This window comes from Chrysemys picta, chromosome 1 (assembly GCF_011386835.1).
Source record: "Chrysemys picta bellii isolate R12L10 chromosome 1, ASM1138683v2, whole genome shotgun sequence".
NCBI lineage: Eukaryota > Metazoa > Chordata > Testudines > Emydidae > Chrysemys > Chrysemys picta.
The window spans coordinates 111848014-111864558 of record NC_088791.1 but is presented as its reverse complement, the minus strand read 5'-3'; the positions used below and the strand labels follow the sequence as shown (position 1 = coordinate 111864558).

General features: G+C 45.0%; 2 protein-coding genes across 7 annotated transcripts in view; one reads left to right on the top strand and one right to left on the bottom strand.

Annotated features, from left to right (window-relative positions):
• The window catches only part of CACNA2D4 (calcium voltage-gated channel auxiliary subunit alpha2delta 4), a 160986-nt gene extending 159201 nt beyond the window's left edge, over nucleotides 1-1785 (top strand). The window contains exon 39 of the mRNA XM_065595497.1: nucleotides 905-1785. Within this exon, the coding sequence (XP_065451569.1) occupies nucleotides 905-1000 (96 nt within the window). The 3' untranslated portion in view covers nucleotides 1001-1785. The remainder of the gene's footprint in view (nucleotides 1-904) is intronic.
• An 8652-nt stretch (nucleotides 1786-10437) lies between these two features.
• Nucleotides 10438-16545, bottom strand: part of ADIPOR2 (adiponectin receptor 2) — a 93421-nt gene continuing 87313 nt past the window's right edge. For all 6 annotated transcript variants that reach the window (XM_065582540.1, XM_065582551.1, XM_005287996.5 and 3 more), the window contains 3 exons: nucleotides 15911-16098; nucleotides 14498-14691; nucleotides 10438-13418 (listed from right to left, as the gene is read on the bottom strand). In XM_065582540.1, the coding sequence (XP_065438612.1) occupies nucleotides 13287-13418; nucleotides 14498-14691; nucleotides 15911-16098 (514 nt within the window). In that variant the 3' untranslated portion in view covers nucleotides 10438-13286. The remainder of the gene's footprint in view (nucleotides 13419-14497; nucleotides 14692-15910; nucleotides 16099-16545) is intronic.

The window sequence follows — 16545 nt, the reverse complement described above, 5'->3', positions numbered from 1 at the left end:
CAGGGCGGGGAAAGCACATGGAGCCTCCCTGGCTGCCCCATGCCTAGGAGCCAAAGGGACATGCTGGCTGCTTCTGGGGAGCTGCATGAAGCCAGGTAGGGAGCCTGCCAGCCCTGCGCCAACCGGACTTTTAGCAGCCCAGTCAGTGGTGCTTACTGGAGCCGCCAGCGTCCCCTTTCGACCGGGTGTTCCAATCAAAAAATGGACATCTGGCAACCCTACTAGCAGAAGCCTTTGTTTTTGACCACAAGATCCTAGTCCCCTACACTACACGTATGTGTGTTTTAGCACATGGCAAATCCTGTACATATGTAGCCAGCCATGGACCCAATAGATTTTGCTGCCTCAACCTACTTCACCTAAAGGCAGGAAGTGCAGATCCTTGTACTAGTAAACGGCTGTGAATGAATCCCTCAAAGCCTATAAACTGGTGCATGGAGCGTGTTGCATGCAAAGGGCTGCAGAGGGGCTGCACAGGAGGTAAATCCATGCAGTCTTTGGGGCCCTGAATCCCAGCACCAATGCCATGGGGTGTGGATCCTACAGCACTCAGAGGCTGGGGGAGCAATTTCTGGTACTAGTGCATGGGTCTTTGAGAGCTCTCAGACAGAGGTTTTAGGACGGTTGGTTTTCCAGCTGTCTACATGAATGGGTGACATGCTCTTGGAAGGTCCCCCAGAGTGAAGGCATGAGGCCCTGACTCTTGACCTGTCCCTTCCTCTCTGCTCAGTGTTATATTGTCTCACAGTATTCACTGCCTCTCATTCCGCTGGCTGCAGCCTCCACCCCTTATGTTCCATGAGGCCCTGAGCATCCTATCAGTGGGATGAATCATTTTACTTGCCCTCTTGTGACCCTAGAAATAGATTTGCTGATCTTGTGCCTCCTTCTCATTTGTTCTCAGGAGAATGCTCAGGACTGCGGTGGAGCTGCTGAGATCTCAGCCTCGCTGACATTACTCCTTCTAGCGCTGGTGACCTTTGCTCTCCTCCTGCGGTGACAGAGTCTACCACATCCTTACAGTTTGCAGAAATGGTGGATAATACAAGGGAGTCCACTACTTCCCAGGGACATTCTTAGAGCCAGAGAGTTGGAGCTGTAGGAGGGGAGGAGCCCACGATGTAGGCATTTTGACTCCCTATGGACTTGTGGGGACAAGGCATTAGAGACCCCTCACATATTGGCTTGTCTCTCAGACAAAAGGCTTATAGTTCAGTTTTGTGTTTACAATGGAAGCTATTTCTTCCGGAAGAACTTGCAGCTTGAGTCCCGGCCACCACGGGTGTGGATCAAAGGGGATTAACGGTCTCTGCAATAAATACTGGATCGGATATTCCCAGCTCTGGGGACATTACCTGACAGATCAGCGGAGCTCATGAGGGATGTGAAGGCACCAGGAATATCTGATACCATCTTCCTGTGACTGGTTCTGTCCCCATCCAGCCTGGCACCTCACTTACACTTGCCTCTGCTAGTGATGGAGTCCATGCAGATGCAGTAGGGATTTCACTAGCGCTACCCACTGCATAGCAGAGCTCTCCATAATGTAATCTGCCTTGCTGCGCCACACCAGGCTGATTTACTGCGTAGGACGGTTTGAAACTGGGCACACATTGCCCTTCAGGAACAGCTGGGGTTTAGATATGAAATTTTATTTACTGAACATGTTGCTCACTGGGATCAAGGATTTTGAGCACCTTGGATTCCTGGTGGTTATGGGGCAAAGGGGGAAGCCAGTGAAGAACAGAGTTAGGCATAAACTGCAGGGCAGCAGTAAAGGAAAAATACCTCAGTGAGGCTCTGCACAAGGAGGTGGTTCCCCAACACAGGGCAGTTCCTAGAGACCAGATTCCCCACATCAGTGTTATTTGTAACTGGGATTGCACTAACTTAAAAGGAGATCCAAGCAGAGGAAATAGCACAGCTTGGCTAGTTATACTTATTTCAGCAGAAACTGCCATAGAGCTTCGGTCCCCAGAACTGACTTCTCTTAAAAAGTGATTGAGCATCCTGGAAATTCCAACAAGCCTGCATACAAAAGGGAAAGTCACCTCTCTATTAAAAACAAACAAAATGAAACAGCCCCTCCCCACGCAGGACCTACTTACAAAAAGAAGGAAAAAATAAGAAGTGGAGTTTGTGCTGCCATCTGCTTTCTCTGCAGAAGCAGCTAAGAACCAAGCACTAACTTCAGAGCTATGCTGTGCTAATCAATTGCTGAAGCCTCAGGCTGGGCTGGAGACAGTGGCAGTCACCACCCCCCCCGCCCCCCCCCGCTAATGATTCGGGTTGTTTCCAGCTGCCAGGCACATGTTTTCAGGCAAGACCAGGGAAGAGGGAACAAGATTTTTTTTTTCTTTTAAATAAAGTGCTTGCCATTGTCTCTTTAAAAACAAATATATGGCATATTTTAAACAGATATTTAAGGTGTATTGTTATACTTGGGACTGATCTCAGCCTTGTAACTCCAAGCAACCCCAATCCACTGGCGGTGATTACAGCCATAGCAGAGTCTATGGCTTGAGGGCAACTGAGTCATGCAACCCCTACAGTGCATTGGCAGCTTGCCAGGAGCTCAAGGGTTGGGCCTGATTTGCCTAAAATGGAGCAGATGGCAGCTGCCTTAATTAGTAATACAGACGTGGAGACTACATCTCCCAGCATGCAGTACTCTCAATTGGGCCAAGGGGCCAGGCTCTGTTGGGGCCCCTGAGTGCTGCCATAATACAAATAAAACATGAATAATAAAACAATAATGAGGCAAAATGATTAAAGCATAGTCCAGCAATGAGCATTGTTAGTTCTACCATTTGCTCCCACTTCCCACGGCTCCCCATTATTTTCTGTCTCTTGCACCATCTGTCCCTGAGCCAGTCCCTCCCCCTTTTAAAAAGGGCCAGACTTCCCTATTGTAGAACTTTGACTGAGCATGAAGGAATGACAGAAAGAAAAAAGTAGCTAGCCAGGCAGGAGCTGCTAGTGTCTAAAGGAACCATCATGAGGTTTGGTTTGGGAAGGGGGAGCATGGGAAATATGGGGACAAAGGCCTCCTGGCCTCTCCTGCCACTATCTCCAGGCTCTGTGGGCAGTGCCAGCTGCTTCCCCTGCAGCAAAGACCTGCAGCCTGCCCTGGCATGGCAGGGGAGGTGAGCTCGCTCACCTGCCCCCTCTCTGGCCAGGTCCATCTGCTTCCCCTGCAAAAAGCTCCTTTAGAGTTTTAATCTAATGACACCGAATTTTGCCATGGTGCAGTTATAAATATTTCACAAGCATTCCCCCCTTCTCTCCCCCATAAGCTCTGCTGCTCTGAGTGATGGAGGAGGCCCCTGGGGTTTCAATTACTAACCTGCAGCACCATTTGGCCTGTGCTGGATGCTCCTTTGTCTAGGACTCCCTGCTGCCCACAGGGAAAGAAACATGATTTATAGACCCACTGTTAATGCTGTGACAGCCAGGCTTACTGTGGGGGAGCAAGCCAAGGGAAGCAAGCTAACCTGCATGAGGCACCATGTGCAGCCTCACAGAACACTACACAACTGCACTCTCAAAAAGCCTGAACAAACAGGGTCTTATGCAAAGCCAGTCCCAGCAGGGTCTACGCTTCCCAGAGCCCTGCTGTCAATCAGGGAGAAAGAGACAGATGCACAGACCGGAGAGGTGTACGGCAAAGCTAAGCGTTTAGCCAACAGAGTACCATGAAGGCGGCTGTCAAATTTCTCTGGAAGCACTTACAAAAAGAAAATGAGGAGAAATATGGATCCAAATAAGTAGATAAAGGGAAGCATGGCCCTTTCTTCCCAGTGATGCTGCTGATGTGACCTGGGACCAAATGAGTGCAGAAGTCAGCCTTGTGTGCTCCCTGAAGCGGTCATCACTGTACAGGCCAATTTACAATTAAAGGCTGGTTCCCCTTGAAAGCAGACCTGTGCGTTCCCTTGACTAGTGGCCTAACAGAGCACTGTCTGATGCTCTGGTATTTTTAATTTTTAGAAGGGTGAAAGGTTTGCTATTTGACTGACAACGGTGCTCCAAACATACACCTACAGCTTTCCCTGTTTGTGACATAGGGGGATTTACTGTGCTCCCAAGCTCTGGTTGCCTACTTGTTTGGCAGGAATATCAGCTCTCATGCAGCCCTGGAGTTAAGGAAAAATGCCCAGAAAAAGCAGCTGCTCCTACTGCCATCTTCCTCAGTCCTGCACACTTGGCAGCCCAGGGAAAAATAGGACAGCAAAAATAAACAGATCGCGACTGCAGAAGTAAACTGGCAGCTGTGAAAGAAGCCATTGTTCAGCTCCAGCTGAGTGGCATTATGCTGCCACTGTAGCATGGCATGATGAAGCACAGCTGTAATTTTTTCCTCCTTGTTTAGGGCAGAGGCAAAAAAAAGTATGTTTGCACACCTGTGCACATGCAGCTGTGGAGCTCAGATTTTTTTTTATGGAGGGGGCAAAATTTGAGGTGTGAGGGGCAATTTATAATACCCTCTCTCATTCCCTCATGACCCAAGAAAGCTTCCCTATGAAAGTTTCACCAAGTTTGAAGGAAAGGTTTCGGGTTTGACAAGTCTGCATTTTCTAATGAAAAGCTGTCTTGGCCAAAAATTCCCCCTCGGCTCTACTTCGTTGAAATTGTATTGTAGATAGGAACACAAAAGAGCCTGCTTCTCTCAGGCGAATCAGAGGAATAAAGGGCACAGCTGAGAGGGTTGGTTCTAGATGGGGAATACATGACAAATGCAATTTCTTCTGGAATAATGAACTGAGTTTGCAGGATGAAGGACTGGCCTTTTTATTTACTTTACTAAACTCTAAAAGATGCTGTGCATATTTCAGAGCAGATTCTACTCCTGGAACCTAGGACACAGATCTGGAGTTTTAACTCCCAGTAGCACTCAGCTAACTCATTTGGATTTTGAATCCACATCAGCCAGATGGTTTGATTTAGCACTGCAGGTCCAGTATCTAAGAAATGAGAGAGTGGGTGCAGGGGTGTGTGTGACAGCCACTTACCATAGACACAGTGGTTTGATATATAAAGTAGGTAGCATAGATTCATAGATTCTAGGACTGGAAGGGACCTCGAGAGGTCAACGAGTCCAGTCCCCTGCCCGCATGGCAGGACCAAATACTGTCTAGACCATCCCTGATAGACATTTATCTAACCTACTCTTAAATATCTCCAGAGATGGAGATTCCACAACCTCCCTAGGCAATTTATTCCAGTGTTTACCCACCCTGACAGTTAGGAACTTTTTCCTAATGTCCAACCTAGACCTCCCTTGCTGCAGTTTAAGCCCATTGCTTCTTGTTCTATCCTTAGAGGCTAAGGTGAACAAGTTGTTTTCTCCCTCCTCCTTATGACACCCTTTTAGATATCTGAAAACTGCTATCATGTCCCCTCTCAGTCTTCTCTTTTCCAAACTAAACAAACCCAATTCTTTCAGCCTTCCTTCATAGGTCATGTTCTCAAGACCTTTAATCATTCTTGTTGCTCTTCTCTGGACCCTTTCCAATTTCTCCACATCTTTCTTGGAATGTGGTGCCCAGAACTGGACACAATACTCCAGCTGAGGCCTAACCAGAGCAGAGTAGAGCGGAAGAATGACTTCTCGTGTCTTGCTCACAACACACCTGTTAATACATCCCAGCATCATGTTTGCTTTTTTTGCAACAGCATCACACTGTTGACTCATATTTAGCTTGTGGTCCACTATAACTCCTAGATCCCTTTCTGCCGTACTCCTTCCTAGACAGTCTCTTCCCATTCTGTATGTGTGAAACTGATTTTTTCTTCCTAAATGGAGCACTTTGCATTTGTCTTTGTTAAACTTCACCCTGTTTAACTCAGACCATTTCTCCAATTTGTCCAGATGATTTTGAATTATGACCCTGTCCTCCAAAGCAGTTGCAATCCCTCCCAGTTTGGTATCATCCGCATGGGAGTGACTGTTGCCTGGATCAATGAAATTCTTGCTATGAGGGAGGGGCTTGAGGTTGGAGGAACTGGGCATTTGGAGGTGACACACTTAACTGAAGTTTTAGTATTCAGCACTAAGGTCTTGTCTACACACAAGCACACCAGTTTAAACAAGTGCAAACTCACATGGCATTTAGTTCAGTTTAAGAGTGGTTTATTGCAGTTTAGCTTCAACCTATATTCCTAATCAATTTAAGTCAAACTAATGTAAACTGACTTAAACCAAGAGTGCCCAAATAGCCTTTCCCACCAGTTTAACTAAAATTGGTTTATAATTATACCTTTTGTTAAAACCACTGCAACTCAGCACAAATAGACACACCCTGAACCTATGGGATAACGGTTTTCTCTGCTTCAGACAGAGCACATTTCCTGCTTGGTCTCAGAGCTGAGATGTTCACTCGTTTGAGTGCACCCAGGAAGAAATCATTCACACAGCAATGCATGATGTCCATGTCCGTTTGCCCTCTCACAATGAGTAACACTGCTCTGGGCTGACTAGTTAATATGCTCATCCGCATGTGATACTGGCGGAACCTAGTTGTTTATAATCCCCAAAACAAACTACAGTGGAGATTCTCCCAGGAAGGGTCCATATGTCCCTAGAGTTTCTCAAAGGAGCACAGTGACAATTGTGTAAACAGCCAATGACATGTTCTCTGCTCCCACCCTAGAACATCTGCCACCCTCCTCCTTCCAGTGAGCTGAGGAAAGGCGCAACGCTGAACAGGGCCAGCTCTGGCTTTTTTGCCACCCCAGGCAAAAAAGCCTCCCGACGCTCTCCCCGACCGGCCGGAGCGCCGGGGGGACCCGCTCCAGGTGCTGCCCCAAGCACATGCTTGGTGGGCTGGTGCCTGGAGCCGGCCCTGACGCTGAAGGATGCATCATGCATACGCTTATCAGTCATGATATTTATTCATTCCCACAGCTGCATATAATGCAAGCAGGGGATTCTGACAGTGGCAGTTCTTATGAGAAGTCTACTGAAGCAGAAAGCAGTGGTTGTGGCCTTCATAAGAGATGCTGCTGGATTCAACCTGTCTGAACCTGTCTGGGGAGATCAGAGCTATGAAGACCTAACTTCCTTCCCATCGCAGTAGCAGCATTGTTGCCTTGATTAGTAGCAACGATATGGTTCTGAAGGCATTTAATTCCATCTCCCCCTGCCACAATCTTGAGTCCTGAGTTGAAAGGGGTATGGTGGGAGGAAACACAATTTGGTTAAAATTCAGAAGTCCATTTGATGGGGGTTTGCAAATTTGAGAAATAACATGCTACAGCATAAAGTTATCCTACTACCTAGTACAGTGGCTGCAGCCAATATAAGGGCTTGTCTACACTTACCTCTGGCGCGATCGATCCAGCAGGGGTCCATTTATCGCGTCTAGTGAAGATGCAATAAATCGACCGCCGAGCGCTCTCCCGTCAACTTCAGTACTCCACTGGAGCAAGATGCGTAAGCGGAGTCGACGGGGGAGTGTCAGCAGTCAACCTACCACAGTAAGTAACTCTTAAGTACATTGACTTCAGCTACGTTATTCACGTAGCTGAAGTTGCATAACTTAATCAGTCCCCCTCCTCTCCCCAGTGTAGACCAGGCCTAAAAGCCCTGCTTTATACTGTACTATTTAAACATGATGCAGAATCTTAGCTCACATAGCTCTGCCAGTGGCAGAACTTTCACCTGAATTACTAAACCCTCAAATACAACATAGCAGGGATGGCTCCTTAGCTCTAACTAGGAAATGGGTTATGGGGGAAGAAACGGAGAATTAGGAAAGTTAGCCTTGGACTTACCTCGCAGCATTAGGTGGTTGCACTAACGTGTTTGGGATATTATCGTGAAGACAAAAGCAGAAGCCTTTCAGCTGAGTTGCAGCTGTCTGACTTAAAGCACATAAGCTTTGTGTAGCAGGAACCAAGCCTTCTTCTGTTTGGCAAAAGCCTAGTGTACCATGGACGCTCTGGGAAATAATAACAGATCAGTGTGGAGCTGGTGGGAAACTTCATGATTCCAAGAAGGGGACCACTCATAAGGGAATGTTTTTGTCTGTTCTCCCCCTCCCCCCGCCCCAGAAGATTAAGGGGGAGGCAGTTGGCTCAGTCTCTGGTTCAACCATATGTCCATCTAGCATATGATGGGGGCTATAAAAGCTCCTCTGATCATACCCAGGTAAGGTGCTTTGCTAATAGCAGTGTCTGTTGATATTTTCTGCACTTGAGAAAGTTGGTGGTCTCATGTGAAACTTATTTAATAGAAAGAGGTACAAGACAGAAATGTTGGTATTTAACTTTTGTATTTTGTTGCGTGAAGCTATTTTGGCAGCACCACTGAATGACCAATTCGTACCGTTAGAACATCTCTCCACCCAGAATATGGCTCCAGGAATATCAAAACAGCTGCTAACGTTCACTGTCCTTCACAAGAGCTTCCAATATCCTTGCTTCCCACCAGTTCCGTGCCCTGTTGCCAACCCTCCAGCAGGTAACCGCCTCACTGATTTAGAAGATGAATTCCACTTTTTTTCCAGAGGAAGTCTTAGACCCTATTTCCTTTCATCATTTATTTGCATTATGGTAGCCCTAGAGGTCCCACTAGTCAGTATACCATTGTGGTGGGCACTGTACATAGCAAAATAGTCCCATTTAAATGCTACAAAGCTTATTTTCTTATTAAACACACATTTGTTCAGTATTCGTTTTCACTCAGTGCTACTGCAATGTTCTTTTCTGCTACCCTATGCACAATAAGGAGCTATAACACTACTAGAGGGTCGGCTGGGCTCCATGTGAGCACAAAGGTTCATTTCATTCCCAGTCCAGCAGATGCCTGAGAAGAGGGACAGGGTAAGGAAAGGCAATCTTGCCCAGGGAGACTGAAATATATTCATCCCCTTGCCCTTTGGAACGTAACATAAGAATGGCCACACTAGGTCAGACCGATTGTCCATCTAGCTAAGTATCCTGTCTTCCAACAGTGGCTGCTGCTAGATTCTTCAGAGAGAATGAACAGATCAGGGCAATTACTGAGTGATCCATCCTGTTGTCCAGACCCAATTTCTGGCAGTTTAGAGACACCCGGAGCTTGGGTTTGCATCCCTGACCATCTTTTTTTGAACCCAGTTGTACTTGTGGCCTTCACAGCATTCCCTAGCAACAAGTTCCACAGGTTAACTGTGTGGTGTGAGCAGTAAGAGTTAACACTAGTGACAGTCCAAACCACATTCTGACCCACCTTCAAACTCCATGCACCAAGTTCTTCTGAGAGTAAAAAGCACTGACCAAAGTTTTATTTTCTAATCCAAAGCAGTCAGATCCAGGTGACTCTTGGGGCAGTACTTCAAAACAGGCTTCTCTAGAAATTTAGTGCAGATATTGTCTATCCTAGAAAGGAATGCTTGACAATAGGAAAGTGACTCATTGATGGCAATGATGCCAAGAGGTCACCTTAGCCCACAATTACTCAGCCAGCGTTTAAAACTGTTCTCCTGCTAGCGCAGACAGGAAACACAATAAAGGAAGTGTACAGAACACTGTTGGAGCAAGTGTCTACCCCACTTTTTGATAATGGAGCCATTTAACTTTGTAAGTAGCTGCCAAACCATCTTTAATCTCTGGAGACATCCGTTGTCCTGGAATCACAAACAAGCTTATGGTTTGCTGATCCTGTTTGCTAGACTGATCCAGTTTATAAAAGATTTGCCCAGCTATTGAGGACTAGACAAAAAACTTCTTATAAAACAATTTGACACAAGTCAGGTCCTACAATGCAAATAGTGTCTAAGAAGGTTTAGAAGTAAGGCAATGTTTCCATCATACAACATACACCAAATTTAAATTTTGTTCATGTATTAGGCATACAGAAATGAGTGACAAGCTTGATCCCTATGGTGTCAAACTCAAGGTCCATCAGTAGAGCAGTGGGTGAATGCAACAAATAAAGTATGAAGACTTACTCCAGGTGAGCACACACTAGGTGCAGTATCAGAGGGGTAGCCGTGTTAGTCTGGATCTGTAAAAAACGACAGTGTCCTGTGGCACCTTATAGATTAACAGAAGCATTGGAGCATAAGCTTTCGTGGGTGAATACCCACTTCGTCACTGCAGTGTATGGGCGTCCTTACTTAAGGCAGAGTTTAAAGAAATAAAATAGCTTTGAAGTCTGCCTCGTAAGCGAGTCAGACTGGACTTGTACTCCTCTCACTTGAACCATAGATAAAGGGATGCCATCTAGCAACACTTGTGCAACTATTTGCCAGCATCTAGGTCCTGTCCTAGTATTCACAGTACATCCCCAACCCTGCTCCAAGCAAGTAATGAGAACTCTCCAGGTCTCAATTTGACTTCTGGACTATCAGACCCCTTAGTAACAAGCTGATTGGTCAGCCAGAAGTCTTGGGGGAGGGAGTGAAGAAACTGTTTTATTCTTGTAAATACCATACAAAGCAACAAACTTGGTCAATATCCCATTTGGTTCTTTTATTAGCAGAATTTAAGAACACAGCAAGTCATGAGATCCCATCTTATATGGAACCAATCACCAGAGACCCCAACCATCAAAAAATCCCCAAATGTGCTTTGTTGCTTCCAACAGTAAGCAATTTAAAAAAGAAAGAAAATACTGAACAAGGCCACTATTTAATGGGGAAGGAAAGGAGCTGTAGGTCCTATCTATTCTATGGCAATAATCTGCACACAGAGCAAGCAAGCCTCTGACCGCTGAGAGTAAGGCATTCAGGTGCCAACCTGGGAAGAGTTCTCAGCAAGCACTACAAGGGGTGGGGGAAAGTGCACAACTAGGCAGTTTATTGGAGCACAAAAACTTCCTAAACAGAGATTGACTCGGTTAACAATAGCAGGTGGAGTATTGTGTTTTTGTAATAGTTCTGTGCTGTGTTGGGCTGGGCCAGGTTACAAAGTCCCTTCAGGGAATGAGCATAGGGTGATTCAGGATGGAGACTGCCACTTTTGCTGGTATTGATACAGAGGTATCCAAAGTGCTTTCCAGAACAAGTCTGGTTCTGATATGTACCACTGCTTTCTCAAGTAGCAGAGCACACCTCCTGCCAATGCTTATTAAACCCTCTCATTAAAAGTGCCTGGTTAATACTGCTATGTATTCCAGTTAGGCACTGCACAAACCCACAATACAATACAAGCCTTTCCTTCAGTCCTATTGACATCCACTATAGTGATCCCACCAAGAAGAAAAACATCCCTGTAAGCCTCCCACAAGTTCCAACAAAGCACCTCTTTTTACAGCTAAGCTTTATTTCAAAATTTCTGAAAATAACTCTAACCAAAGGGCAAAAGAGAAAATACTTCTTTTTAGAGTCAACAGTGAGGAATCTTGAATATAATCAAAGTCTTCCACTTCTATTCAACCCTATTAGACAAGATAACTGCTTGAAACATTGATTAATAGCCTGGATTCCCAAGAATGTTTATTTGTAAAATCTCTACAATCCACATTTTTCACTTGCAAATTTGAACTTTCACCCTTTAAAAATTTAGAACAATTTTACCTTCCTATTGCTTTGTGAACCACAGCATTTTAGTAGCTGTTTAATCCCAGGTGAGAGGTTTCCAGCAACTAGATTCTTACTCCATTACATGAAACTTCTGTGCCATACTCTGTGTCCCTGACAATCAGTTTTGCCCCAAGACTCAGAAGATTCTCCAATAATCTGCTTATCTCTCTGGCTTCTGACTAGGCTCCAGAGATCAAGCCACATCAACTCAATGAGAGAAGAATATAAGCTTCCCCCTATGCAGAGGCTCCACAATAGTACAAATGGTCTCAATTTTACTTCCGGATTAAAAAAGAAGCCAGCTATCCCATTGGTTAAGCAGAGCTGGGAAATCACACTGACTAGACCTGAAAAGTGAACTGTGCAGGGTTTAGTGCAGATTTAAAAGTCACAAGATTCTGTAGGCCAGGGGGCTCTGTACACACATGAAGGTGATAAGCGTTAGATCAAGAGAAATCATTAAATCTGAGTACTTCCTGCTTCACAGCACAGCACTGCCCATGATACCAGGGGAAGCCAGCTGCTCTCCCAGCAGGAGCAGAACAACAGTAGGAAAGGGAGTCTATTGCAGCACAGGGAATTTAGTCAAATTAATACTAGAACTTCTGTGGAGAAGGAAGAAATCCAATAAAAAAAATCCAGTGTGTGTGCAAGTAGCCGAACAGTATTCTTCCTTTGAGTGCACAGCTTCTTCCTTCCAGTGCCAGCCTATGCTTACCTACCTGGGTAGCAATTCTATTCTTTGACAAGTGCCATTAGCATCATGTAATCCTATCAAAGCATGGCAGATCCATGAATGGCAACCAAAAAGCTAGAAAACAGTGGCTTTTGTTTGCAGAAAGGTACCCATGGAATCAATTCATGAGCCACATCTCACATACACACCCCGTTACACTCCACTTCATGTGGCAACAAACCATTCAACTTCATTTTAATTCCACAATCCAAAACCCCCCCAAAAGGGCCAAGAAAGCTCAGAAGGCAATTGCCCCATGTGGATGGGCAGGGGTCAGATGTATCATTCTAGTTACCTTGAGTAGCTAAACTTATAACACTGAGACCTGAAAGACAGCCTGATTAAAAAGTAGGCATCTGGCCATTGCCAACATTTGTGTGTCAGGTTCTGAGCCTGCTCCAAACACTGACCAGAATGCCATATTGCCCAGTACATGCCAGCTTCCAGGAAGAGTCTGCAGGACCATCATGCCTCACTCCCAAGGATTTTACCTGATCCTCCTGCAGTCACTTTTTTTGTGCAAAATTGAAACAGTGTGTGGTACTTGCATGTTGCAGTCTATACAAAACCCTCTTCCCCCCCCCCCCCATTTGTTTAAAACATTTATATAAATTTATTTTAACAGAAAGTTAGAAATCTTATTTACAATTTTTTCCCCCAAAAGAGCATCTAAAATCAGCTCCTTCCCCTGCCCCTAAAGAAGATATAAATCTTAGCCTAGATTTAAAAAAGAAAACTGCTAAGCCATCCCTCCCATTTTCTACAAATAAATATGGCATTGAACAGAAGCCGATTTGGAAACGGTCCTCTGTAGCTCAATCTGTAGATCAAGAATAAGTTCGGGTTTAAGAATTTCCTGGTCTTCAAATTGATTCACTCCATTGTTTGAGGTATAAATTTCTCGTGTCAGAAATCCCAAGAAGCTTCTATATCCCATTACATGAGGCTTGGATTCTCAGGTGTTCGCGTCACTAGCCAGTTAACATCAACGCCTCTTGCAGTCCACGGTTTTGGTTATGATCCTGGGCTGAAGGCAGGTTTTACTGCATGTCTCCCTCCTCCGTGCAGCCTCCCCCAACTGTGAAACGGAACTCCTGAAGGTTTGAAACACCATGGAAGTGCACAAAAGCTCCGGCCACTACGAAGATGTGAAACAGCTGATGGGAGTGGAACTGTGGAAACAAGACATTACTGTTCAGCCAGAGACATATGGAATCCAAGTACCAACCTCTTTCCAAAGAGGCATGTGTTGGGCTGAAACGTACAGCAGTGCACAGCAGCAGCAGCTTAACATTACTTGCTGAGCTATTCAAGATCCCATATTGCACCAGTCACTGTATTATCACTGGCTAAAGCATCTCTCCCTCTTCCAAGCTATATTCACTGGAAGCAGGGGAAAAAAATCTGCTTCAGATTTCACAGCCACCAAAATCACTTGCATACTTGAAATTTGAAATGAATGTACAGCTATATGCCTTTCCTTCATATCGGTCTTTGGCTGGTATCACACCAGCATGCTTCCAGTTCCCAGGCCAAAAGGCTTAGAACTACAGTGTATTTTTTCCTTGGACTCTTAATGCCTAGCAATAGGGATACACTGTGCTGCTGGGATTAGTGACATGTCCTATTTTACACATGTGGATAGGTATTGGAGCTCTGCTCTAGTCCTGGATGCAATGTCAAGTAGATTTTCAAAACACAGTTGTTCTGTCTTCTCCCCTACCATAAGGGGAGCCAGGTTGAATATGAGTCAACAAGTAGTTTGAGGTTTTAGTTAATACTAAAATCTGAAGTTTAGTCACTGGCTATCCAGGATAAGAACCCAGGAAGTGAGAGATTACAGTGCAGCAGAATGGAAACCATGAGGAAGTGATATTGATCATATCTCCCAGGTTAAAGGAAGAGGTAACAGCATGAGCAATGGGTTTGCATAAATGCTGAATATCCATCTGAAGTATCCCTAGGAGACTAGGAGCAAAGTGGCACGCATATGGCAGCGCCTCAGTGACAAGGTACAGTCCCACAGCTAGCCTTTGTAAAGGCATTTCAATGATTTGAGTCACATTGTGTCAACTTTTCCATGGTCAAATCCACTAATCTCTTCCCAAATTATGAAATCTCAAAAGCAGTTTTTAAAGCAGTTAGAATTAGTTACCATAATCAAACATACACAAAAGCATAGCAATACCAGACCTCAACATAACCAGCTTGTGTGTCACAATCTTAGTACCCAAGTACTTTGCAGACTCACCCAGATATCACACTTGCCCGGGAAGAATCTCTCTGGTATACGGGCAGCATACAGCGCAGCACCAGTGATGTACAGACAGGCCATGAGTGCCAGCCAGCCTATCTGCCCCATTGTGGCTGCCTTGAGAAGGCCCTCAGAGATGACAAAGTGCAGGGTGGGGATGACACCACTGAGGCCGAGACCCAGAAATACTCCTAGGAGGTAAGGAAAATGGTGGAGTCAGGCTTGGACAAAGAAAGCAGCAATAGGCAGAGCCTAATATTCACAAAAGATTTAAGGTGGAAGCTGTTGAAGCTGGAGGTCTTAAGTATGGCAGCAAGTTTATGCCATAACAAAGTAAGTGCTCAAGAAAGTACAGAGTCCCTTGATACACTACAGGTACTGGTCAGCAGCTCTTCTAGACATACTAAATGTTAGTGGCTCTTTGTACAGGCCATCTATGCACCAACTTGAGTGTTAACATTCTTGGGCTACAGAGGGCGCCTAGATCCCACAAAATATTCTGCTACTGAAAGTATGGTAGAGAATGACATGCAAGAAAGAGGAAATGACCAGTGATGTAGACCATTTACAGTATAGCATACAGGTCGCCTCAGGAATGAACACAGAAGAAATTGCACCTGAGGCTTATCTGACCCCGTAACTTGCCAGATCACAGCTTGGCTGATTTCAAGGTTGTCCTAGCATACAGTATTAAACCCTGAAGATCTGAATAACAAGCCTTTTCAATAAGAATTTCCATCTACCGTACAGTTAATATTCAGGAGACTGAACTCCCTGCTGTATCCAGACATTCAGACCTTTCCTGAATATAAGGAATAGCACCTTGGAGTGCACACGGGTTTGTATACACACAAAACGAACATGAAGAAACATGAGAAACTTGATATAGCATTAAACTGTTACCCAAAGACTCATTCTTGATTGGTAAAGGCGACTGTAACTACTCTGGTCTACCACAGTCAAAGGGAGAAAAGCTAGGTATTCACAAGATTACGATTATATATCAATTGCTCAGTTGCACTCAGCAGGGAGGCTATCTACAATGTTATAACCTAACCTAATATTATAACCATAAGATGAGCAGTACTAGGAGTCCATGGGAGTCAGACTGTCAGTATCTAACCTTTAAAAAGGGAGAGAGCTGTTTAATAATGATAGAAATACTGTTAACTGCCTCTCCCATTCCATGTGCTGCCCCCTACTCCTGCACCCACAGGTCTAACTTAACACCAATGCCTCTCTTACAGTAGATGTGCCAAGTTTACTGTCCAAGAATGTGTTAGTTGTGTCTCCCACATACAGGGACATCCTTTGGCAATGCAGGCTTTTCCTAGGAGTCAGCTTTTGTAACGAGTTAGTAGGAAGGATCAACGGTAGTAAAGATGCAAAAAATAAATTTTTGTTTTTTACCTGCTCTTACCCCTCGGTACTCAGGGGTTGCAAACATGTCCCACTGGGAGACTATTATGGCTGCAATGCCCAGGACACAAATCACGATCAAGTAGATGAAGCAGGGCTGAGGGTTGCAATAGAAGGAGTAGTACAGCCATGGAACAAAGCTGCCCATGATGAGAAGTGCGATGCCAGAGTAATCTAGCCTAGAACAGGACAAAACAGGTTGACAAAGAAAGCCAACCCCAGAAGTTCTTGTACCACCCCATGTACTGTTTATATTAAGAGCCACCTTATCCCCGTAAAATGGGATTACTTATCTTGTTCACTGAATGATTACTTCCACAGACCCCCACTGCAGATGTTACTTGCCTAGCCATGCAGTCATAAGACCATTTTTGAGCAGTGATCAGTAGGTGTATGCTGTTCCCCTGAGACCAACATTCCACAGGACCAGGGTATAAATAGCCCACCCCCTCTAAGAGTACCTCAAGTTTTTATTCTGGGGATAAGAAAAAAAAATCGACTAAAAACATTCAGGAGCATTTTGTTGATGCAAAAGAAGATGGCAGATAAGACACTGTGGGTCCTGCTTGAGTGCAGACAGAATTCTGGACACTTTGTTCTGACTTGTTTGACAAGTCCACACCAGG